This window comes from Panicum virgatum, chromosome 8K (genome assembly GCF_016808335.1).
Source record: "Panicum virgatum strain AP13 chromosome 8K, P.virgatum_v5, whole genome shotgun sequence".
NCBI classification, from domain to species: Eukaryota; Viridiplantae; Streptophyta; class Magnoliopsida; order Poales; family Poaceae; genus Panicum; species Panicum virgatum.
The window spans coordinates 7877471-7902624 of NC_053143.1; the positions used below are offsets into that span (position 1 = coordinate 7877471).

Consider the following 25154-nt stretch of genomic DNA (forward strand, 5'->3'; position numbering starts at 1 on the left):
AATGAGTACTGAATTATATGTTCAAATTTTGATATGGCATGCCTGGGAAACCGGAGTGGAGTGGGGAATGGGTGAGAATCAGAAATTGGAGCTGGTGGGCAGCAGCGGTGTGCGTGGCCGGCAGACGGCGAGGACAGCCAGCACTGAAGAGCTGAGAGGGGGTAGGGTTGCTACAGGGTTTTGCAGGTTCCTCATTGCCGCCTGCGGCCATGGCCGTTGTGGAAGATGATGCCCCGCGTCTCTGTAACTAGGATGACACAACTCCCCAACGAGATGGAAATTTCTATGCACCTGCAAGTCGTTGCGCAAACAAGAACAGGTCTCTGGACCGGGGAGGAGAAAATCAGAGAGAGAGAGAAATGCAAGGAACAAATCAGTCCAGAGTCCGGAAGATGAAGAGAACCGAAAAGGCGTGAATTAAAAAAGTTAAAAAAGTATAATTCGAAAATGTATCCATTAGGGAATGAATGTGCCGGGTTGCTTGCATGTAAAATGTACTCCCTCTGTTTCAAATTATACATCATTTTATTTTTTGTCTCCAAATTTGACCACTTATTTTATTCAAAATTTTGTGCAAAATATTATTTTTTGTTGTGGGTTGCTTTATCAATACAAGATGTTCAAGAATAACCTAAATTTGACATTATTTGCATAATTTTTTTGAATATGACAAGTGATCAAATTTAGAGTAAATAAAAAATCAAACGAACTACAATTTAGAGCGGAGGCAGTACCTAAGTTCCCAATCTTTGAAGTAATCACCTTAAGGATAAGGAGGTTCATATGATTAATTTTATCCCTAGGTGGGCAGAATTTCATAATAAATTATACAACAAGATGAAGAATGAAAAGTGGTACTCATTAAGTTGTAAATTGTTTTCTGCTGAAAAATAACTACTATGACTGAAAACAAGAGGATATCATTGAAATTATTTCACTAGCATACACAAAAGTCAACTTAATAAGCATGTTTTTTTTTCCTTTTTTCTTTCGTCAACGCATCACTGCCCCGTCCTGCGCCGAAAGGGTTTTCTTCTCCTTTCCCCACCGCCCTACGAATTTATTGATCGACCCAGTCCAGAAAAAAAAAACAATTTCTCAATTTTCTCTTCCTCCCTTGCTCCTCCTCGCCTCGCCCCGCCCCAGTTCTCTCCTCTCCCGCATCCGCCGTCTCATCCATCCCAAATCAAATCAAACCCGCCTCTCGCTCGGATCCTCCGCCGAATCCGGCCACCCCGCTCGTCGCCTCCAAAACCCTACCCCCTCGCGCCACCGGCTGGGGGCATGCGGCGGTGACCGCGCGTGCGGGGCCTCGTCTCTCTGCGCACGCGCGCGCGGGCGGGCGGGTGGGCATTGCGATCGCTAGGGGGGCAGCGGAGCCATGGCGTCCGCGGGGTCGGGCGCCGGCGGCGCGGGGGCGGGCGGGCTCAAGACCTACTTCAAGACCCCCGAGGGGCGGCACAAGCTGCAGTACGAGAAGACGCACTCCCCCGCCGTCGTGCACTACAACCACAGCGGCAAGACCGTCTCCCAGGTATAGTTAGGGCGCGCGCTGCGGTTCGGGCTTGGGGAGCGGGGGAGGTTCGGTGCGGCCATCCGGGGGATCTCGATGCGGTTAGATGTGGAATTGGGAGTCGGGGTTGGGCTGGGATGGGTGTTGACTTGGCCTGATCAGGAGCGGGATTTCGATGGGTCGTCTTAGATGTGCTGGGATTTCATTTGGTCTCGCGGAGGATATTTGGAAGTTGTCGGATGCAGCAGTTTGGGCAGCCTCTGTAGTTGTCTTATTGTTTGTGATGTTTCATGTCTAGATGGTCCTTGCATACATTTCCTGTAACCATTTTCTTCAGCACTGATGACATATGGGTTTCTGTTTGCTAATTCTAAAGTTCCAATAGAACAGATGATAGATCGAACATTTTCATAACTGCTTGCAGAGCTTTGTGGTTTCCCAGTTGTGTTATGCACATTATACATCACTTATGCAATGCTAAGACCAACCATTGTTTGTGATGGTGCCAGATGACGGTGGCATATTTGAAGGAGAAGCCGGCTGGCCAGGGGTCCACGCCTTCAACTCCAAGTGCCGGCAGTGGGATGCGTTCTGCTGCTGCAAGGCTGCTTGGTACGGGGAACGGGAGCCGGGCACTTAGCTTTGGGAGCAATGGTACCAGCAGGACTGTCTCAGGAAGCAGCCGCATCGGTGGTGGCATTGGCGCGTCGACGTGCGCAAGTGGATCACAAGGCATGGTGAATTATGATGGCAAGGGAACATACATCATATTCAACACTGCCGATACGCTCTTCATCAGTGATCTCAACTCACATGACAAAGTATTTATCTTTTCTCTTGCTGAATGCATGCTAAGTTGCTTGTAATGTTGCTATCGTGTGGTTCTCTGATCACATGATAACTGCATCAGGATCCAATAAAGTCCATTCACTTCAGCAGCTCGAACCCACTTTGCCATGCATTTGATCCTGAATCCAAGGATGGGCACGATCTACTTGTTGGGGTGTTCCCAGGAGATGGTATATCGAATGCCTTTTAATTTTGAATGCTTTATGCTTATAAGCTAAAAGTGAATTGTATATAAGGTCCTTTTGTTCATTGTCCAGTCTATTCAATGTCATTGAGGCAGCAGTTGCAAGACCCTGGAAAAAAGCCTGTTTCATATCAACATTTTATTAATAAAGACAAAGACAAAGACCCAAGTCAAGGTGGCGCTGCCAGCAGGCATGTTTTCACTTGATTGTTTACTTGAAAAAGGAACTTGTTAATTTTTTGCATAATGGGCTTGGCAAATTTAAAGTATTACTATTGGCAAATTTAAAACATATTACATACTGCTTTAATATTTATTTCATGATATGATAGTGAGTCATGTGTGCTATACAAGTTAGTAGAAACGTAGCTAGGTCGCATCAATATAATAATGCAGGTATGATTAACATGCAATACAGTGTGTCCAGTACAATTTTCTGCAATACATATACAATTATACATGGAAGATATTGATGGCTTTGTTCTCAACTAACTCACAAGTTCGTGCATGAGTGAAGAAGACAACCATAACACACTAGCTTAGCAGTGAGTGGTAAGTTCATGGTATTTTGGATTAGTTTTGGTGCCTAGAAATACATATCTATTTAGCTAGCTCATTTGAACACTGCAGACATTTTTTTTCATCGTCTATGTGAATAAAAATCATAATGCATGATATTTTTTCATGCTATAACTGCTTTAAATTGAAATGGGAAATCTGAGACTTGGGATGTCCTGATTCCTCCTGTTGATTTATGCAATGCTTGAAAACCATTAGGTCTCCGTCCACTTAGCACCTAATAGTCAATTAAGCTAGCTAGCAGGAGGTGTGGCGCTGAGCTCCAAGATACCTCCTAGGTAGGCTAGGTAGCCTTTTGAGACAATGTTTGGAATGTTCTCTAATGATATAATGGGGAAGTTAGGGTTTCTGTGCTGCGTTTTGAAACAATTTAGAAGTCCTTTTATGGTACAATGAGGGACTGGTATTTCCAACAGTTGTCGGGGTTGTTTTGTCCTTGAGTTGTTGAGGAGAGTTTAGTTCAGCAGGTCACACATTATGGTTCTCCTTGATGCAGTTCCCTGGATAGCCTGCGAACTAGCTTGTTTTTTAATGCATGAAATTCTGAAGCCAAAAAAGATGTTACTACTTCCTTGGCCAGTTAAGATCCAACGTGAAGTGTTCTGGTTAGAATGCATGTATAAAAAGGCTTCTATATTTGATGTATCTGTGGCGACTGAATTACACAAGGATGATGATGATTATGTTATGTTCTGGGCCTGCTGTCTGGCATACTTTAATGGACTTTTTAATTAAGTAGCTCTCATTCTTTGGGAGAGTTTTGTTGAATTGATTTTCTTAGCTCAAAGGGAATTGCAGTGGTGCAGCATAAAATAGAAGATACTATTCCTCCGGTGTTGATGGATTCTTACACATTTATAAAATTATAATTATGTATTGATCTTTGTACTCCAATCTATTGCAGCCGGTGCACTTGTGTTGCGTGGGTTCCAGAGCGTGAAGGAATTTTTATTGTTGGCCATGCTGATGGGAATTTGTATGTTTATGACAAAGTGAGCCCTTAATGCCCATGGTATTTGGACTTCTAGGTTTTACTTTGAACTGATAAATTTTCTTTTATACATTCAGTATAAGGATGGGAATACTGATTGGGCATTTCCAACTATAAAGGATCAAAGTCAGCTGCTGATTTCACATGCAAAGTCGAGTAAGGTATCTCAAGCCACATGATATCTTTTACTGAGAAATTACATTGACATTGCTATGTATATTGTGTATTTTAATATAGGGCATTAGTAAATTGTCTGTTCTGGAGTTGTATTACGGAATGAACCAGTGCCTGGACTTCCTGAAACATTCTACTGGCTTTTCTTCATCGCTGGCATGTACCGATATACATCTGCCATAAGTAAATAGCCGGCACAATTGAACAACTTGCGCACACTGGTCTGTGCTTCTTGGTAGTTGACGACAGAGCAGAAACTTGTTTATGCTTGGCCTCGGTTACTTTGTGTCTTTGTCAGTGGTTTTCATGTCAGTTAGTGCTAACTGCCAAATAGTACTTCTTCCATTCCAGTAGGTCATACTGGAAATAGTACAATAAATGTGGAAAATGGTTCTCATTGTTGTCATTACAAAATAACTATTGCAAAAATATTGACTCAAGGGAAGTCAATAGGAAATTCTTGACATTACTTACTCCTAATGTTGTGGCTGCTATCATTGATTCTGGGGTTTAAAATAATACCGCAGGGCAATCCAATTGCAAGATGGCATATCTGTCAAGGTGCAATCAATGCCATTTCCTTTTCACCAGATGGTGCTTACTTGGCAACTGTTGGGCGAGATGGTAATTTTCTCTGCCCAAGAATGAGAATATACAGTTTTTTACGGGAAAGGTTTAGCTGTTGGAGCAGTCCTATATAGAACTAAAGTAGTCTGATCATATGCAGGTTACTTGAGAATATTTGACTTTGCGAAAGAACAACTAATATTTGGTGGGAAAAGTTACTATGGTGCACTGTTGTGTTGCTCTTGGAGGTAAGCTGGCATTGGCATTGTTTGCTGCTATGTCATACCTATTTCCAGAACTGAAATTTTACAATGTCCAAGTCTGACAGATATTCTGGTATGCCTTTTGGAAATTTTTAGCTCAGATGTGTATCAAAACTCCAAATTGTTACTCTTCGCCTTTTTTGATGTATGAAACTGCATGAGCATAATGGTGTGGTGTTTTAGTAATGTTTAAATCTCCGGCTATGGCAGTTAGCAGCTCAATTCTGCAGCCGCTAAAAATGCTATAGCTGGCTATAGCTGTCGCTAATCCAATTTAGCGGTTTTGTTAATACACTGCATAAATCAATGAAAACAAGGCAAAAAAATAGGAGAGCAATCAGGAATTCAGGACCATTACTTAACATAACATGTCACAAGCTCCAAAATCTGTCACTACCCTTCATACATTGGCTCCAAACTCCATCTATCCAGCATTGAATCTGGCAATCTAACGCAAAAAAGAGGAGAAGGGAACTTGCACGTCTGTTGCTCCGGCTGGGAGTTGGGACTTGGGACAGAAGACGCTGCAGCTTGGTCCTTCCTTGCCGCCGGTCACAGCTGCCGCAACCACCTGTCGAACTGGCCGAAACCGCCAAAGCTATTTTGGGGGAGAGGAGTGGGAGGTCGTCAACTCGCTGGTCTTCGTCGCCACCGGTAGCAGGCGTCATCGCCGCCGGCCGCAGTTGCCGCTGCTGCTAGTCAGAGCAACAGCAGCAGCTGGCGCTGCTTGGGGGAGAGGATTTGGGCATTTGGTTTTGGCTAGGGTTGGGTCGGAGTGGTGTGGACGCTCTGTTTTTGGGCCGCGCCTGCAGATTTTGGGCCTGACGCTCTCGATTTCGGCCCAAATAAGCAGCCTAGCGGCGCTAAATTGTCTGCGTCTTAGCGGCAATAGTGCGCTAACTGCCGCTATTAGCGCCAGCGATTGCATAGCGTTAAACTGTGTCTCTCTTAGCTGCGGTGCTGCTCAGACGATATAGCGGGCTATTTAAAACTTTGTGTTTTAGAATGGATAGGGCATAGCAGGCTAAGTGCAATATAGTTTGCGAACCTGCTGCCTTTTCCTCCTAACATACGGAATTACTAAATGTTGGAAGGGAACCAATATTACAATATAGAATCCCATATGACTGTCAAGGATGCAAGTTTTCTGTGGTAAGATGGCAACAGGTAGATAGCAGAGTTAATCATAAGAGGATGAAATGTGTATGAAAGGAGGAAGACATCTTAAATCAGCAAGTTAGGAGAGTACCAAATTCCGATTCGCCTCCTTGTAAAATAAGCAAGGGTAAGGCTGCCCGGTACCAAATCCTGATCTCATCTTATGTGGGTGCTTTCAGCACCAAGTACTAAATCCTGGCTGGCCCAGAAAGTAGCTGAAACCAGTTTCTTAGGGAGGTACCCTCAAGTAAGTGAGCCCCGGTTTGAGCCTGTGGCTGAGAAACTGGCTGGCCCAGAAAGTAGCTGAAACCAGTTTCTCAGGGAGGTACCCTCAACCTCAAGTAAAATTTGATGCATGTTGTATTACGGCATGCCTATGTGTTGTATTACAGCTTTCCCATGCACTTATCTTGGGTTGCCGCTGTTAGAGTAGTGTAGATGTATATTCTGGCCCATGTAGGCCTTTTGGCCTATAGGCCCAACCTGTGTATATGTAACCCTAACACTGAGCAATCCATCCATCTGGTCATTCATCTCTAACATGGTAACAGAGCCAGCCATGGTTCTCTCCCCCGACGCCGCCGCCGTTTTTGCCGCCGGTGATTCCTTCCCTGTCCGCCGGCGGACCTGACCGGATCCGGTGGTTCTGCTTCTCATCTCACCGATGCTCCTCCTGCAGCTATTGCTACCAATGAGAAGGAGATACAAGCTTGGAATCTTACTGATGACCGTGTGATGGCCATCATCTGCATGAGTACTGATCTCTGTATTCGCTCGTCTTGAGGATCACAAGACTGCCAAAGAAATGTGGGATTACTTGCAGAGTCTCTACCAACAAAGCAGCTCAGCCCTTCGCTATTCACTTCGTCAGAATCTTCAGCATCTTCAGCAGCAGAACATGCCAATTGAGGAGTACTATGCTACCTTCAACAAGATATCAAGTCAAATTGCCTCCATGGTACCCAAGCCTTCTTCCTTGTGCACCACTTGTACTCCAGCTTGGACTGCAAGGGAGACATATGATGCGCAGGACACTATGTTTGATTTTGTGATGGGTCTGCGATTTGATTTTGAACCTATCCGTGTTCAACTTTTGGGGCGATCAACCCTTCCCACTCTCTCTGAGACGTTATCTACTCTCATGGCTGAGGAAACCCGGCTTAAGTCTCTTGCTGCACACTCCATGGTGTCTGAGCAGCACTCTGTTCTGGCTGTTCCTCCTTTACCTGTTGAAGTTGAAGTTGCCGCAGCAACCTACTCTAAGAAGGTTTCTCAGAAGACTCCCTGTAGTCACCATGGGAAGACCACTCATCCAGATTCCAGGTGTTTCAAAAAGTATCCTCACCTCCTTGCTGAAATGAGAGACAAACGTGCTGCTTCCCGTAGAGGATCACATGCAGCACCTTCCAGCACACCGGGGCCTTCACTTCAGTTCTCAGCACCAGCTGCAATGCCTCAGTGTCTACAACAATCAGCGCCCCAATACTAGCTGTTTCCCCAACACTTAGTGCCACAACAATCAGCAGTCAGTGCTCCTCAGTTCCAACAGCAACCCAACAGTACTATGCCTGCTCCACTCAGTGCTTATACGTCCCATGCATCCTTGTCATCGACATCACAGTCAGGTACTAATTTTTGGGTGTTGGATTGGGGCGCCTCTTTTCACATGAATTCAAATTCCTCTGTCTTGGATTCTTGTCGGCCTCTTTCACATTCTCGTCCTGTTCAGACTGCTGATGGTAACCTTTGCCATGTTACCCATCAAGGCAATCTGAACAGCTCTCAGTTTTCTGTCTCTGATGTTTCTCTTGCGCCAAAACTTTCCATGAATCTAATCTCAGTTGGCCAACTTGCTGATCTGAACTGTGTTGTTGTTTTTGATGACACTTCTTGTTGTGTTCAGGATCGGCGCACCCGAGCTCTTCTTGGTACTGGCCGTCGTCATAAGAGCTCATCCGGTCTCTACATCCTTGATCATCTTCAGCTGCCACCTTCTGCATCGCCACCAGCATCTTCTCCACCATCATCCTTCGCTTCTGCTACAGCCACCATTCCTCAATGGCATCACCGTTTAGGTCACTTGTGTGGTTCATGTCTGTCTATGTGGGAAGGATAGAATTGGTGTAATGGATGGATTGTATTAGCTTGAGGCTTCGGCCGGTATATACAAGACTTGGGGTGCAAGGCAACCCCACCGGATATGTATGGCAGTCCGGATATAATATCTAAACTATCAAATATACTCTAACATCCCCCCGCAGTCACAGCGGGAGCACTGCAGACGGTGAGACTAGAGGAGAAGCCGAAGGTAGGAACCGATGGACTGACATCCCCCCGCAGTTGTAGCGTCGGCGCAATGCGGATGCTGCGACTGGAGAGAACCGGCGAGAAACTCATGCGGATGGTAGCCCTTTGTGCCGATGTCGAAGAAGCCGAACTGGAGCAAGTAGCTGTGGTCGAGGAAGTCGTGCGTAGGGTAGCCGTGGTCGATGGTGAGCTGTCGAGGTCCCCGATGGTAAGGAGCCGCACAGGAAGCCGCGGGCGCACGAGGAAGCGCCATGGTGGAGGCGTAACGGAGACGACGCCGGAGACAGACGGCGACACGTCGAGGCAGTCGAAGAGAGAGTCGATGCCGCAGTCGACGCAGACACGCCATCGAGCGATACATCCCCGGGTTTGCCAGACCCGTGAATGCATCGGGGACGATGGCACGCACCGGTGTTGCCAAGACCGGGCGTGCGAGGGAGAGTGCACCACCAAGACGCCGTTGTCTGAGGGACCAGCAGAGAAGGCCTCCACGATGATCGCAGGCACAGAAGAACGGCGAGGAAGAAGATGCCGATGCAGCCCGCAGTTGCTGGAGTAGACGAAGGGGTAGAAGTGGACGGCGATGATGGCGACGAGGTGGTGCTGGACGAAGCGACGAGGTAACCCCGGACGATCTGGCGCAAGGCCTGATGAACCGGAGGACGCGGCGACGGAGCTCGAAGAAGGCGACGAAGAACTCGAACAGCTCGGTGAAGACCATGTGCGTGCAAGGCGCGCACTGACGTAGTCGTAGACGATGTCGACGGTCGAAGTGGCCGGCGTGGACGAAGTCGAGGATGTAGTCGGCGGCGGTGAAGATGCAACGACGAGGAACACCACGGACGGTACCGCTGCTGCCCGAAGAGGAGAAGCAGCAACCACCCTCCATACTCGGGGAAGAGGCGCGCAATACGATGACGGACGTCACGGGAGCCAAGTGGATCGCGCACGTCGGCTGATTAGACCGAGTATGTGCGAGGCGAGACGACGATGGGCGAAGTCGGTGGAGGCGTCCCGATCGGTGGAGGCGACGACGAGCCGGCGAAGATCGACGTGCGGACGAGGAGACAAGGTGGGCGGCATAGATGGGCGTCCCCTAGGGCACCGTCCATGTCGCTATGCCGCACAGTCGAAGACGAAGAAGAGGCCAGTGAAGTCGATGCTGATGTCGAAGTAGAGGCGTGCGGTCGACGGGCGGTGGGCGACTCAATCTCGAGCCGTGCTCGAGTAAAAAACAGAGGAATTACCAAAAAAACAAATCAGCAGCAGCTCGTGTAGCACCTCTTGGTGCGCGTAGCGCAATCCTCTCAATCTCCTCTTTTTCTTTCTCTCCCGTCACGATCAACGACCGCATCTGAAGCGGAAGAAACAGAGTGAGAGAGGGACGGCGGACGGCGATGAGGGAGGCGGGCGGACGGCTCCCTGCGGCGGCGCTAGAGGTCCTGCGCCGGGCGGCTCCCCGTCGGGAGGGGCCGCGGAGGGGCGGTTGAAGCCGAGCGGCTCCCTCCCTTGCGGCGGCTGGAGCCCGCCGCGGAGGGGCCCTGCTCCTTTTGTTTCCAAAGGTGGTCACAAGTATTATGTCATTTTCATTGATGATTATTCTCGCTATACTTGGATTTATTTCATGAAGCATCGTTCTAAGCTGTTGTCTATTTATAAATCCTTCGCTCAAATGGTTCATACTCAGTTTACCTCCTCTATTCGCATTTTTCGATCTGATTCAGGGGGGAGTATCTATCCACTGCTTTTTGGGAATTTCTTTCTTCTGAAGGAACTTTGCCTCAGCTCTCTTGTCTTGGTGCTCATGCTTAAAATGGAGTGGCTGAGCGTAAACATCGCCATATTCTTGAAACTGCACGGACTCTTCTCCTTCCTTCTTTTGTGCCAACTCACTTTTGGGTTGAAGCTGTTTCTACTGCTGTTTATCTCATCAACCTTCAGCCCTCCATTCGTCTTCAAGGGAAAATTCTTGGAGAAGTCTTTCATGGGTCACGTCCTAAATATGCTCATCTTCGTGTTTTTGGTTGCACATGTTATGTTCTTCTTCCTTCTACTCAGTCCATAAAATTGACAGCTCAGTCTGTTGAGTGTTTTTTTCTTGGTTAGTCTTGAACATAAGGGCTACTGCTATTATGACCCCTCCATTCGCCGTATTCGCTTCTCTCGTGATGTCACCTTTCTTGAAAACAAACCCTACTTTCATTCATCCACTCCTCCGTCATTATGTAATGCACCTCCGTCCTTTCTTTTTCTACCACCTTATGACTTTGTCAATCCACATGAACCAACTCCACCTCCTGTTTCCACACCATCAAGTCCACCTGAATCAACATCACCACCTCCACTTCCCTCTGTTACTCCTTTTCCTTTTCATTATAGTCGTCGTCCCCGTGCACCTTCTTCTACCACTCCTCTCTTGGCTGATGATTCTTCTTCTGGCTCACATTATAATCTCAGGGATCGTTCTGCTATTCAAATCCCTGATCGGTATGGTTTTCCCACTGCTGGTGTAGTCTGTGAGCCATCTTCTTATCAGGAAGCTCTTCAACTTCCTGCTTGGCGTGATGCTATGTCTGCTGAATTACAAGCTTTGCACCGCACTGGTACTTGGGAGATTGTTCCATTACCTTCTCATGTCGTTCCCATCACTTGTAAATGGGTGTACAAACTTAAGACCAAAGCTGATGGCTCCATTGAAAGGTACAAAGCCCGTCTGGTTGCTCGAGGTTTTCAGCAATCCCATGGTCGCGATTATGAGGAGACATTTGCTCCTGTTGCCCACATGACCATAGTCTGTACTCTCATTGCTGTGGCTGCCAGTCGTTCATGGAAAATCTCTCAAATGGATGTTAAGAATGCTTTTCTTCATGGTGATTTGCAAGAAGATGTCTATATGCATCCACCACCAGGGGTTCAACTTCCTTTTGGCTATGTTTGTCATCTGCGGCGTGCTCTTTATGGTCTCAAGCAAGCCCCTCGTGCATGGTTTGCACGTTTCAGTTCAGTGGTTATTGCTGCAGGTCTCACTCCCAGTGACCATGATCCTGCTCTCTTTGTTCACACCTCTTCTCGTGGATGTACCTTAATTCTGCTTTATGTTGATGATATGTTGATCACTGGAGATGATCTAGACTACATTGCTTTTGTCAAAGCACGCCTTTGTGACCAATTCATGATGTCTGACTTGGGCCCTCTCAGCTATTTTCTGGGCCTTGAGGTTGAATCAACTGCTGCTGGTTATTATCTTTCTCAGGCCAAGTACATTCGAGATCTTCTTACTCGTTCTGGCCTCACTGATACTCGGACTGCTGCTACTCCTATGGAACTTCATCTTCATTTGAAGTCATCAGATGGTTCTCCTCTGGATGATCCGACAAGGTACCGTCATCTAGTTAGCAGTCTTGTCTATCTCACTGCTACCAGACCGGATATTGCCTATGCAGTCCACATTCTCACTCAGTTTGTGAGTTGTCCTACCATAGTTCACTATGCTCATTTGCTTAGGGTATTGCGGTACTTGAGAGGTACAGCTTCTCGTCGTCTTTTTTATGCCACATCCAGTCCACCAACACTGCATGCTTATTCAGATGCTACTTGGGCAAGTGATCCTGTTGATCGACGATCTGTCACTGGTTATTGTATTTTTCTTGGTGGCTCGCCAGTGGCATGGAAGTCCAAGCGGCAAACTGCAGTTTCTCGGTCTAGTGCTGAGGCTGAACTACGAGCCCTTGCCACAACAACTGCAGAATTATTTGGCTTCGTTGGCTGTTGGCTGATTTTGGTGTTGATTCTGCTCATCCTACTATTCTCCGCTGTGACAACACTAGTGCTATTCAAAATTGCCAACAATCCAGTCAAGCATGAACTCACTAAACATATTGGTGTTGATGCCTCCTTCATAAGATCACATTGTCAGTTGTCTACTGTTGATCTTCAGTACATCAGTTGTCTACTGTTGATCTTCAGTACACACCTTCTGAACTTCAGCTTGCTGATTTCTTCACCAAGGCTCAAACTAGGGATCAACATCAATTTCATGTATTCAAACTAAATGTATCTGACTCTGTAATTTCACAGCCACCTTTAGTTTGAAGGGGGGGGGGGTGTTAGAGTAGTGTAGATGTATATTCTGGCCCATGTAGGCCTTTTGGCCTATAGGCCCAACCTGTGTATATGTAACCCTAACACTGAGCAATCCATCCATCTGGTCATTCATCTCTAACAGCCGCTACACACAAGGCAGCTGCGCCAAGTTGACATCCAGCCACTCATCGACAAGGTTGGGGCAAGATTGGCAACGTGGAAAGGGAAGCTCCTCAATAGAGCCGGTCGGCTGCACTTGATCAACACAGTTCTCACCTTGCTACCAACGTATCATCTAACAGTTTTCAGGCTACAGAAATGGGCAATTAAGAAAATTGATAAACTGAGGAGGGGATCCCTTTGGAGAGGCTCTGAAGAGGCAAAGGTTGGTCACTGTCTAGTTCAGTGGGCCAAATGCATGTGACCAAAAAAGTTTGGAGGCCTGGGAATTCTTGATTTGGACTTGTTCAGTAGAGCGTTACGACTCCGTTGGCTTTGGTATGAGTGGACTGAACCGGATCGCGCATGGGTAGGCACAGAACCACCAGTGAATGCTGTGGACCGCAGCTGTTCAGAGCCAGTACCGTGGTCACCCTGGGAAACGGGAACAAGGCATCCTTTTGGCAGTCTGCATGGCTACATGGACAGGCACCTATGGATATCTTTCCTGACCTGTTTAAGCTAGCATGGAGGAAAAATCGCTCGGTGAGGGAGGAGCTACAACACCAGAGCTGGACTCGCGGACTGTGGAGAATGGAGAGCGTGGAAGAAATGGCAAGCTTCATCAGACTCTGGGATTTGGTGCAGAGTGTTCAGCTGACAAACGAACCAGATGCAATCAAATGGAAGTGGACAGCGCATGGAGAGTATTAGCCAAGAGAGCCTACAACATTCAGTTTGCAGGTTCTCACAGCCAGTTTGTTGGGGCATCTATCTGGAAAGCCGAAGCAGAAGGGAAGCATAGGTTCTTTGCTTGGCTGATGGTGCAATCCAAGTTGCTGACAGCAGATAACCTTATAAAGAGACTGGCCGTGTGACCCGATCTGTTCACTCTGCAGCCAAGAGCAAGAAATGGCTGACCACTTGATTTTACAGTGTTGCTTCGCGAAAGAAGTATGGCATCTTGCTTCGCTTTGGACGCAAGACCTTGTAAAGATGCCAACGGAGGGACTTCCCATTGCGGCGTGGTGGGAGCAGGAGCTAGCAGGCCTGCCCAAGAAGCTGCGCAGGACAAAGGCATCACTAATGATGTACACCGCTTGGAACCTATGGAAGGAAAGGAACCGGCACAGTTTCGAGCACACTTCATCAGACACAGTTCGGGTACTGCAGGATATCAAGGTGGAGGTTTCAGTTCAAAAGCTCGCTTGTGGCGGGCTAGTGATTCCCTTTCTTTCATGATAATTGTTTTCTTAGTGCTTGTTTTACGGTCTCAGAGTCTCGAGTTCCTACTACTTTTTGTAATAACAACACTGTACTAAACTGGCTCGCTTGTCCTTCTTATATGACATAGCAGCGCTCCTGCTTCCATTTCAAAAAAAAAAAAACTCAACTCCTACTAGCATTTGCTTCTAATGAATGGACTAACTTATGCATACAATCATCGCATGCTTGTTTCTCTTTATTCTCTTGTACACTTGTTCTGTAAATGGGAATCTGGAAGGTCCTGACTAGTTTGATTATGCTGTCCTGTTACAGTGCGGACGGCAAATATTTGTTGTCAGGTGGCGAAGATGATCTTGTGCAAGTATGGAGCATGGATGAAAGAAAGATAGTTGCATGGGGCGAAGGGCATAATTCATGGGTGATATTATATTTACGATTGTCTTCAGTATGACATTGATGTTTTCTGTTTGAAACTTGCGTTTCGAGCCAAATTAATTTGCTGTTCAACAGGTTAGCGCTGTAGCTTTTGATCCATATTGGTCCCCACCAAATTCAGATGAAACCGAAGAAAATGTCATGTATCGCTTTGGGTCAGTTGGACAGGTACCTAGAAATTTATATAAGATACTTTTTTTTATCTGAAGTTGTTCATGTGTTTTATACTATAATATCTCTGAATCGAGACAACTAGAAATAATCTATCATTTTCCTTTCTGAGCAACTGATTAGTGATGACTGAGAAGTACTAAAATGCTACCAGTATCTATAGTTTTTGGTTTCTTGCTAGTTGTTGGGCTTCTAGCAATGGTCACTTTATCTATACCTTATTTTTGTTTGTTGGTAAACTTGGGTGTCAAATGTTTTTTTCTTGATCAAGTAATTTGTGCTGTGACTAGATTTTTTTTAGATTGTTTCTAAGTTATGTACCATATACTTTACCCACTTTTGCTTGTCCGGCAGATTAATGATGCTAATACCTTTTCACTCTTCATACACTTAGGACACTCAACTGCTTCTCTGGGATCTTGCACTGGACGAGATTGCTGTCCCTCTACGTCACCCTTCTGGTGGCTCCCCGACATTTAGCAGTGGAAGCCCTTCTGCACATTGGGACAATGCATGCCCTCCAACAGGTGTTCTTCAACCTTCTCCTCGGATGCGAGATGTACCAAAGCTCTCACCCCTAGTTGCACACCGGGCACATGTAGACCCCCTCTCTGGCCTGGAATTCACCAGCGAATCAATCCTCACCATATGCCGTGAAGGGCTAATCAAAATCTGGGCCAGACCCAGCCATAGTGAAAAAAACCAGCAGCCTGATTCTTCTGATCAGGTCGTAGGCATCACCACTGCGAAGGATAAGATGCTAACATCGTCGAACATAGCAGGCACTACCGGCTCCAGCTTCAAACAATCATCTGTTGTTTTCACATGACAGGCTTTGCCAGCATTTTTATGATGCTCGCCTGGCTGTGGCTATTCATCTTTTGTTACTAACGTGAGGATTCATGGAGCGGGAGTAGTAGATTGGGAGAGGTTGCCAGCAAAGAGTCGCTCCTTTTTTTTTTCCTGCTTCTTCGACATCATCTTTGCGTTACACAAGTGCCATTATTGCCATCTGTGCTGGGGAAAGAAAATAACGGAAGAACTTTGCTCCTGTACATATACAGATACTGCGCTAAGATGAATAGTACAAGCTTACTTATTTGATATAATTTGATTGTTCTTTTGTAACATTTCTGTAGACTAGAGTGTGTTCCCATTTTTTATGTAGTCCTGTTACTCATGGGGGCTGCAGATCATTGGGTGTCCAATGGATTCCCTAGGCATGATGGTAATTCATTCCCCTAGAATCATTGAACACTACTGCTGTAAGCTCTTCGTTTTTACAGCAATCCGGTTCTTTTCTTTCTTCTTTTTTCCCCACAATTGTGGAATTATGGTTCATTTGAGTGAGAAAACCCTGATGTCTTCTTATTTCTTCAGCATTTCACAAGTTGTTGCCCTTTCTTTCTCCTATCTGCATGGGCATACTGGATTCAGTGTTGTGTACTGCAAGCCCATATTACACGTCATGGCATCCATCAGCGAGATAAACAATTAAACATTCAACGTGCTAACAGGTCTCATCTGTTATTGGACCAAATATGCAAAAGAGAAAGCCCAAATGTTAGCCTTCAGGCGATGGATGCGATATATAGCCACACGGGCCACAGTCCGTCCAAAAATGGCTTGGATTGTTCTTGCATCCGCACGCTGATTTTTCTCCTTTTCCCAGGGTTGTTGTTCAGACTTTGAGCCTCTGAGGCAGATAAAAGCCTCTTCCGTGGGTGATGAAGATGCTGGATTAAAGCAAGGCGGAGCCGCGTTGGGGTTTGGTCTACCCACAATATGTAAGAAACCCTCATTGAAGATGTGGCTCAAAGCTTATTGGAGACGGAAAAAAATTTCCATCTCCAAATTTGTGTCACTGATGTGAGGCACATTGGAGACCGTTTTGCCGAAACACGTCTCCAATAACCCCTCCCCGGTGACACATTTTTGGCAAAACGTGTCTCCAATGATGAATTGAAAACAAAAATAAAATACGACATGAATTAAGACATGAAATAGGTCATACATACATCACAGTTTCCCCTGTAATCACACATACATGCAAAAAAGTAATCTTCAAAATTATTCAGATACAAGTTTGTGCATCTTAAGATTCACTTACATATTGAAATTACATGGAACTAAGAACAAAAATACAATTTTGGATAAGGCATACATCGGCAACCAAATGGACATTGTAAAAAATTTGTCTTTAGGTATTGGAACCTACCACATCCAAGATAACAATCAGTAATCAGAAAATTCAACACGGAACATCTTGATTGGAAGTGCCGTGTATATTGGAAGTGTTGGTGTTAGTTTGGTTTCAGCCGGCTAAATGAATACTCATGTTCTCTAAAAGCTTGCTTGATTGACTGTACTTACTAGGTCCTTGTAGGCTGTAGCTTTATCCAAGCTCCTACAATTCAAAATAAAGAAATACTCAGACACAGTACGTATGCTTGAAAAATTCAGACAATAGCTAGAAGTAACATCCACCGGTCATCATTTAAACAGTGCTGGCACACATCACAGTGGTGCTTGCAAATGCAAGTAATTCATCAAGGAAATGAAAAGAGTTGTCTATTTACCTGCGTTTCATTGAGAAGTTCACAGCCCCACATACGGAACTTGTTGGACTGGGACCAATGAAATTCCATATTAACCATTTGTTAATCATAGAGTACAACTGAACAGAAAATAGTCATTCTTGTCAATCATGTATCTAGTAATTAAACAATGGAGCATGTTATCTGTCCGGTAGTCAATCATTCCTCATAGCTATTATCAGAAATAAGAAATTTGTTTCAAATGGAGAACTCAATTTGGTCAGTAAACAGTTTATTTGGAATACACAAAATCGAAACCAAGTATTCAGAGAATAGCATTGCTTTATTAGGTAAAATTCAGATACCAGTGAACAAACAACGAGTTGATCTAGTTCATCCAGCATATATTCATGCCAGTTAATTCGAGTTTGTTTACCACTTCAAAGAACAACGAACCCTAAAACCTGAAGATCTCAAAAGACCATTACGTAGGCATGAAGCATCTTGATGGGATGCAAGGCAGGGAGGCTCTCACACTGTGTAGTTGACGTAGTGTTTGCACTTTGCAGTCAGCAAGGGAAGAGGAAGTGGAGCCGAGATCCAGAGGCAGAACCTCAGAGGTGCGTGCGAGATCCGGCTGGAGATGAGGACGCGGTGGAGACGAGAGAGAGACTCGGAGACGGAGGTGAGGGCGGACGTGAGTGTGCCACCAAAACAGTAGTGTATGATTTTTTCGGGTCCATGTTCACTCGTGGTGACGCGTTTTGTTCACACGAGTCTTTGATAACAACCTTGCATGCTATGCGAGACGGGTTTTGTTCCTACTCGTCTATTATTGTTCCATTAGAGACGTGTATACTGCTAGATACTCCCTCCTTCCTTATTTATAAGGCACGGTGGAATATGGCACGGTCTTTCAAACGATACTTTGACCATTTATTTGTCATATATTATATCACTTATGATTATAAATTTATAATCATTGTAAACTATATTTGATGACGAATCCAATCATATAAAATTTACATTATAAAAATTAAAAATTAATAGTTAAATTATTAGTCAAAAATATAAATGTTTGAATCTTGATATGTGTGTGCCTTATAAACAGGGAAGGAGGGAGTAGGAGTAAAGATATTAGAGACGCGTTTAGAGTACACACGTCTCTAATTTAATATTAGAGACGCATTTTAATTTTGTGTCTCTGAAAGACATGTCGTATTTATAGTTTTCGTTTTCTTACATAGTGCCATGACTAGTTTCATCGTTGATTCGAGTATGTCGGGTGCTTCGGCACTGCCAAAGGTCCTAAAGTTGAAACCGACCTTGACGGTGAAGAGGTCTTCGATGTAAGTAATATGTACAATTCAAGTACTTTTATATGTCTGCTCAGACTTTGTAGATATAATATCTTGTGTTTGCAGAACATCTGCTGCCCTGGGATTGAGTTACTTGCCGTCCGCGATGAGTACTCAAGCCCCCCTGAGTTTTTTTTATAAGAACAGATTTATTAAGCATCATCCCTTGGCAAATCGCCAGATGCGACTTTTTTTTTACAAACTAAGGTACCGTCTGAAGCTAACATGCTAGTTCCATATGTCGCCAACTGGTCAGCTACTTTATTTCAGGATCTATTACAAAAGCGACACAGAACAACAAGAGAATTCCATCCTCGTAAGGTCTTGAATCTGACGCACTAAACATCCATTCGCGCTTCTATCAATCTCCATGGAACATAGAGCTGATGCCACGACTGAAGCATCCGTCTCCAAAATAATATGTGTCATTCCAAGTTGCGCGGCCCGCTGAAACGCCTTAAGCGCCGCTACTACTTCAGTTTGTAAGGCTGAAGCTGCTCGGGAAATCTTACCAGCCCCGGTCAACAGCACCTCCCCTTTACTGCCCCCTACCCCAACCACCAGTTCTGGTATTTTGATTATAAGCACCATCATTGTTAATTTTGTAGAAATTTTCAGGCGAGGGCTTCCACAATTGAATGGCAGGGGACTGAATTGTCTTCCCATTGGCCTCCAATTTTTCAAATTCAAGCAAGAAGAAAGTTACTGAACCTTGAATTCCAGCTGCGCATTGCAATCTCCCACCCTCATTCACTTTGTTCCTTGCCAACCATCATCTCCACAAGAACACAATGTTTGCTTTTCTCGAGCTCCCATATCTTGTTAATGGTTTCCATTCCAGATTGGCAATTCATCAACTCAACTCTGACATATTCTATATTCATGGATCGCCAGCATTTCTTAACATACTTACACTTGAAAAAGATATGCCTGTAGTCCTCATCAAGCCTTTCGCAATCCGGGCAAATTATGTCTAGTTGCACACCTAGTCTTGCTATATTTCTCCTCACTGGTAGACTATTATGAGCTAATCTCCATACGAACATCTCAACTTTATTGGGGACTTGTAGTTGCCAGATTCTGACCCAATTAAACTGACCCACATCACTAACCTCATTCCTTGACGATGATGCATCCCGTCCTAAATATTATCTCTCACAGCCACAACAAGCTTATATGCTGATTTAACAGAAAACAACCCTTTTGCATCAAAATGCCATGCCGGCCAACCCTCCATTTGTTCATCAATTGGAATTCGAAGGATTTCTGCAGCATCTTCTGGACAAAATAAATCATGAACTAGCTGCTCATCCCATTCACCTGTCACCGGATTAATAAGTTCATTCACTTTAGTCAATAGAGAGCCTCTCTTAGGCATAATTAGTTTTCTTGTGTTGCCCTTAGGCAGCCATATGGGTCCTCCCAAATTCTCACAATTTTACCATTACCAATTCGCCAAATAATCCCTTCCTTCAAAAGTTCAACCCCTCTCAAAATATTTCACAATGCATATGAAATACCAGAACGAGGTGCACAATGGAGAATATCTGAACGTGGGAAGTATTTAGCCTTGTACTTGTCCACACAACTTATTAGGGCGGGTAAACAATCTCCATGCTTGTCGACTAAGCATAGCCAAATTAAATAAATGCAGATCCTTGAAACCAAGACCTCCCTTCTTCTTTGTCCTTGTGAGCTTCCCCCAGCTAAGCCAATGAATCTTATTTATTTTATCTTGTTGGCTCCACCAATACCTTCCAATGATGCTACTCCAGTCATCACACAAACCTTTTGTAAGGTGGAAACAAGACATTGCATATGTAGGAATGGACCGTGTCACAGCCTTAATTAGTATTTCCTTCCCAGCTTTTGAAAGGAGTTTAAATCCTACTCCATAACTTTTTCTTAATGTATTCAAAAGCTTTACTCCTTGATTTCCCAATGGATATGGGTAGCCCCCACATACTTTTTGCGCTCCACTTGTGATTAACAGACTTGATCTCACCTGCCCCCTTTCTTCTTGTCTTGTATTCGGACTGAAACTTAATGATGATTTATCTTTGTTTATAATCTGTCCGGAAGCCCTTTCATATACCTCCAAGATACGAGTTGGTAGCACAGGATCTCAGCAACCGCGCTGGCTGTACATCACCTGCGCTGCAAATCATCAATCCATCGTCTGGAGAAGTTCTGGTGTGGATCATGGTGTAAATTCAGCCCATTAACAAATTCCCTGTTGGCCTGCTCACGGGTGGTGGGAAGTTTTTCGATTTCGGCTCTTGACTCCTGTCCGCGAGATACGGCGTCACGGATAACTTTTTCGCCAGGTGTTGTACCTTGCTATCCCAACCTGATCTTCCGTGTGAGGTGAAGGATAAAGTAATGTGCTCAAGTCTATACTATTTTCTATCCTTTTCGTATAACCGTATTTGTTTTCTTTCATTTTTTCCTTCCGTATTGTTTTTCTCTCTTTCAACGTGTTTTTCCTTCTGTTTTTTTTCTTTTTATTTTCATTTTTCTTTCTTATATTTTACGTTGACTTTTCTAGATTACATTTTATCTTTTCTTAAGTTATTTTATATTCTAATTTGTCCCGTGAGACTGATTTTAGATTTATATTATTTTAATAGAAAATTATATATTTTATCACTATGACACTTAGTATATTTGTCATTACTTAGTGTATTTCTTTTCACATACAGATTTAGCATCTTGATCTGTTCTAAAATGCTAACTAAATATATTTATTTTCACATAAAGATTTATTTCTTTGTATTGTAGATTCATTAAATGGTGTGTGAAATGATTTATTTCATTTATATGCTAACTTTTTGGAGCACATGTATATATGCGTGTAAAAATAATTGTTTACATGTTAAATTATCCATAAATTGTATGTTATTATATATATATATTTGATTGTATTGTAGATATATTTATCTTTATATAAAATTATTTATCTACATATAACTAATTTGTTCGCAACACCAAATTATTTGTTCGCTTTGTAGATTAAATTGTTCCATGACGTTGACCCATTTGTTCTCGATATTCATTTTTTATTATTTATCCTACACAATTAAATGTTCACGATGTGTAATATTTTGTTTGTTATACATTATTATTTGTTCGTTATGTTTAACTTTTTGTTTGCAGAAAGTAAAATTTGTTCGTGTTCTTAAAATATTGGCATGCCTAAAATATTTGTTCCTAGTTTCCAAAATTAAGTATTTAGTATTTAAAAAATATTTTTAAAAAATATCATGCAAACATGGGCATGTGTGATCTTGTTTTGAAGATTTTGTTATAAGAAAGATAATGGTGCAATCTAAATTTAATCTAGATGTTTGGTTTAATGGTTATTACTTTTTTTGTTTCTGATTTTGCATGCATGTTGGTGATGTGAGCACTTTTATCTACTTGTGTATGCATGTACAAATTCTCTTCTATTTTAGCAGACAACATGCGCAATAGTCCAATATAATGGGCCGGGCCCAAAATAATATTCCCAATACTACAACAGAATCGTATGCTTTGGGTGATATTTTGCGGAACATCGCCTTAAGTGACGGATAACCACACCCCTCAGCAACTGCCCCCGTCAACCCAGCTACCCCATAGGCTTCTGATTCGGGACGTGATGGGGTAGATGCCACGTTTCTCCCTCTTTCAGAGTGGCATGAAGGCAAAAATGATAATTCACTATCAAATTTTTTTTTGAGCTGGGGTTCTAGCCAAACACCTTCGAACAGCTCCAACTCCACTTGAAGCATGCTCCAACAGAATGGAGTTAGAACCATGCCGAACAGGTCCTAAAAATTCGAGGCTCCAGCTTGGGCAACGAAGTAAATATTGCGCCACTCGTTGCCGTGCTCCTCGCATTCTTTATTATACAGTCCTCCAAGCTCTTCATCACGGTATTTTCCAATCCCATATGCCACTAAATCCAGTGCCAAATCGTAATAATCGCTCTTGTAGTGATGTTGCATGAAACAAGAGGAGATGTTGCGGTGGAATTATTTTTCTATCTTTGACTAGTAAGTGCACCAATGCTAACACCACGGCTGAATTTTAGAAGTACAAAAACAATATATGATATTATGTACATAGGGTTATTATGTTGATTACAGATTCACGTCCATAAAGCAAAATCAAACTTAAAATTTTAACACAATTGCAAGTGCCATTCTATCTTCTATACCAGTTTCTCCCGCACTCATCATACAATATATCCCATCCTTGATACCAATTACCAGGACGTGGGGTCCACTTGTCAATTTTTTTCTTTTCTTCCCTCTCACCCTGTCACTCTCTCTCCTCCTCTCTCTCCCATCTCCCACCCACGCCGCCCCCACCCCTACTCCCACCCGCGTCGCCGTTGCTCCTTCCACCATCCGTTGCTCCTCCACCTAGGCCATCCGCGGCGTCAGCGCTCCATGCGTCGACGGCCGCGCGCCCCTCCCTTCCTTCTTAAGCGTGCTGGCTGCCTCCCTCCCTCCTTCCTCCTCGATTGCCCCGGCGCCTCCCTTGCTCCCCGGCGGCATGGAGCTCGGCCATGGCAACCGCTGCGGGCCTCCGCCTCTGCCACTACCCTAGCCTTGTGCAGCTCCGGCTGCTCCCCCTCGCCTTCCTCCTCGTGGCCGGCCTCTTCCTCCCCTGCACAGTCGTGCCCCTACTCTCTCTGTGTGTGTGCGCGCGCTTGCGCGCTGGGGCCGCTCCCTCAGACGGCTGGCACGCCCAAAGTGCGGCCGCGGCCAAGGAGGCCGACGCGGCAGAGGTGCGGCACCTCCGCGTGGAGGCACGAGCGTCAGAGGAGGTGCGGCCCGCGTGTGGGGGTGGCGGCAGGCGGCGCTAGTGAGAGGGGGTTAACAACAGAGGGGAAAAAAAGGAAAAAGAGAGGGTTCTGGTGTCGAACTGTGGGCGACGGGGCGTTAGGCGCGTGGGGGAGGGGGGACGTTTTGAGGCCGGGATGATCTGGTTACTCTGGACCGCTGATTCACGTTGAAGTCTCTGAGTAGCAATGGTAGCCCTAGATTTCGATGTTGTGGTTTTTCATGGGTACGTTTGCATGGGTGGATAAGGTTGTGGCATCTCTATTGGGGGCAAAATCTTATCTGGAAACAATAAAGTTTTTTTTGTGCTTTAGTAGAGGGACTAATATGTTTTTTCTTTAATTAATCAACCTACTAAAGCATCGATTCAAATTTCACTATAGCCACATACAAATTTGCAGGCCGCTGAGACAATTTAACTATTGTTTACCCCCAACAAATGCACCCAAAAACAACAACATTGAAATCTATGGCTACAGTTCAATCCCATGAGTCTTCAACGCGAACCAAGGGCCCAGATTCACCGGATCATCCCGGCTTCCCTGACCGCCGTCAGCCCCAGGTCCGCCCCCTGCATCCATCTATCACGCACTCACGACGGCGTCGTCTCTAGCTGCACGCCCCAATTCCAAGTATGGCATGTTGAGTAAAACACGTGCACACACACCAACTCCGTTTACACTTTCGTCCTCGTTTCGCGTAAAAGGATTAACCTGAGGGTTAAAATCCACTCGGCACTTGGGTTTATAGGTTGGTGAGACTCACTCTCAACTAGCAAGGTGGGATATAACTCCCCCCCACAATGCCAGGCCACTCACACTTGGGCCACTAGTGGGCTCAAATTCATCATTGTTGGGCTGAGATGTCACAATCATCATATGAATTTTGATTCGCGCTCCTCCTGATCACACAACCAATGAAGGCTCTCGCGAAAAGGCCTGTAGCCTAGTGGTTATAAGAGCATCGGTAGCACATGAGGTCCTGGGTTCGACTCCCTATGGGAGCGAATATTCTGGGATTTTACGGCGTTGTGCATTAAGTGATGGGCGACGTTCCCATCGACAGCGAGGCGTCTGTGGTGACTTCGTCAATTTCGAGGATTTGCCGGCTCAGTCTTCGAAGATGCTCATAGGGGTAGGGTTTGCGTACGTGTGTTCATAGAAGTGTGAATATGCGTGTGTTGTGAGTGTCTGAGTTGTACTGTATAATCTCAAAAAAACCCAATGAAGGCTCTTGGTTATTCATGCATAGGACTTATAGAAAACAGCGGTTTTTTTAGGACTCTTCATATAGAACTTATAGTAAACAGCGGCAACATTTATAGCTTAGCTTTGTGTTTTCCGATGTTTCGAGTTCGTTTTTTTTTATGTTTCGAGGTCATTACGATACAACCCGCTGACACCCTTACCAGTCATAGTAAACCCACCGATGGTAACACGTCCCGTGAGATATTCAGCTAGTGATTTGGACCCGTCTGGCTAGTAGTAGCACACTTTGCGCGATGAATCTAATGAACTTAATTAAATTATGATTGGCTATATTAATGCTTCAGTAATCATCCTCTAATCATGCGGTTGAAGGGTTCATTAGCTTCGTCTCGCATGGTAGTGCAGAAGTTGTGAAACTAGTTTAGTTTTGTAAACTGACTTTATTTAATAATTTTAATTAATGATCAAAATTGGCTATCTATATGTGTGCTACAACTCGTCAGTGGTGGCCGAACAGCCTCATGGGCTGCTGAGACAACGACCGACATTCTCTCCTTGG

The 25154-nt window shown here is 44.7% G+C and overlaps 1 protein-coding gene and 1 long non-coding RNA gene across 3 annotated transcripts; one reads left to right on the forward strand and one right to left on the reverse strand.

Moving 5' to 3' along the window:
* The first annotated feature begins 1084 nt into the window (after positions 1-1084).
* Positions 1085-15978, forward strand: LOC120643802 (WD repeat-containing protein 20-like). Of its 2 annotated transcripts, XM_039920273.1 has the most exons (11): positions 1092-1534; positions 2023-2334; positions 2424-2532; positions 2620-2737; positions 4030-4117; positions 4194-4277; positions 4818-4914; positions 5018-5105; positions 14367-14472; positions 14565-14657; positions 15055-15978. In XM_039920273.1, the coding sequence occupies exons 1-11, from the start codon at positions 1382-1384 to the stop codon at positions 15487-15489; spliced, it is 1683 nt and encodes a 560-aa protein (XP_039776207.1). In that variant the 5' UTR covers positions 1092-1381; the 3' UTR covers positions 15490-15978. The 2 variants fall into 2 exon arrangements, with proteins under 2 accessions (XP_039776208.1, XP_039776207.1); XM_039920274.1 differs by lacking the exons at positions 14367-14472; positions 14565-14657; positions 15055-15978 and adding an exon at positions 12811-14009 and having other exon boundaries at positions 1085-1534.
* Positions 15979-16671: 693 nt separating this feature from the next.
* On the reverse strand, positions 16672-17935 carry LOC120643803. Its single transcript, XR_005663183.1, has 3 exons — positions 17686-17935; positions 17240-17287; positions 16672-17067 (listed from the first exon to the last, which is right to left on the reverse strand). It is a non-coding gene; the product is annotated as an uncharacterized LOC120643803 (long non-coding RNA).
* Positions 17936-25154: the final 7219 nt, after the last annotated feature.

Coding starts and splice junctions, on each gene's coding strand:
- LOC120643802 (XM_039920273.1), top strand. CDS start 1,382: ATGGCGTCCGCGGGGTCGGGCGCCGGCGGCGCGGGGGCGGGCGGGCTC. Junction 1,535..2,022: donor GCGGCAAGACCGTCTCCCAG/GTATAGTTAGGG, acceptor TGATGGTGCCAG/ATGACGGTGGCATATTTGAA. Junction 2,738..4,029: donor CAAGGTGGCGCTGCCAGCAG/GCATGTTTTCAC, acceptor AATCTATTGCAG/CCGGTGCACTTGTGTTGCGT.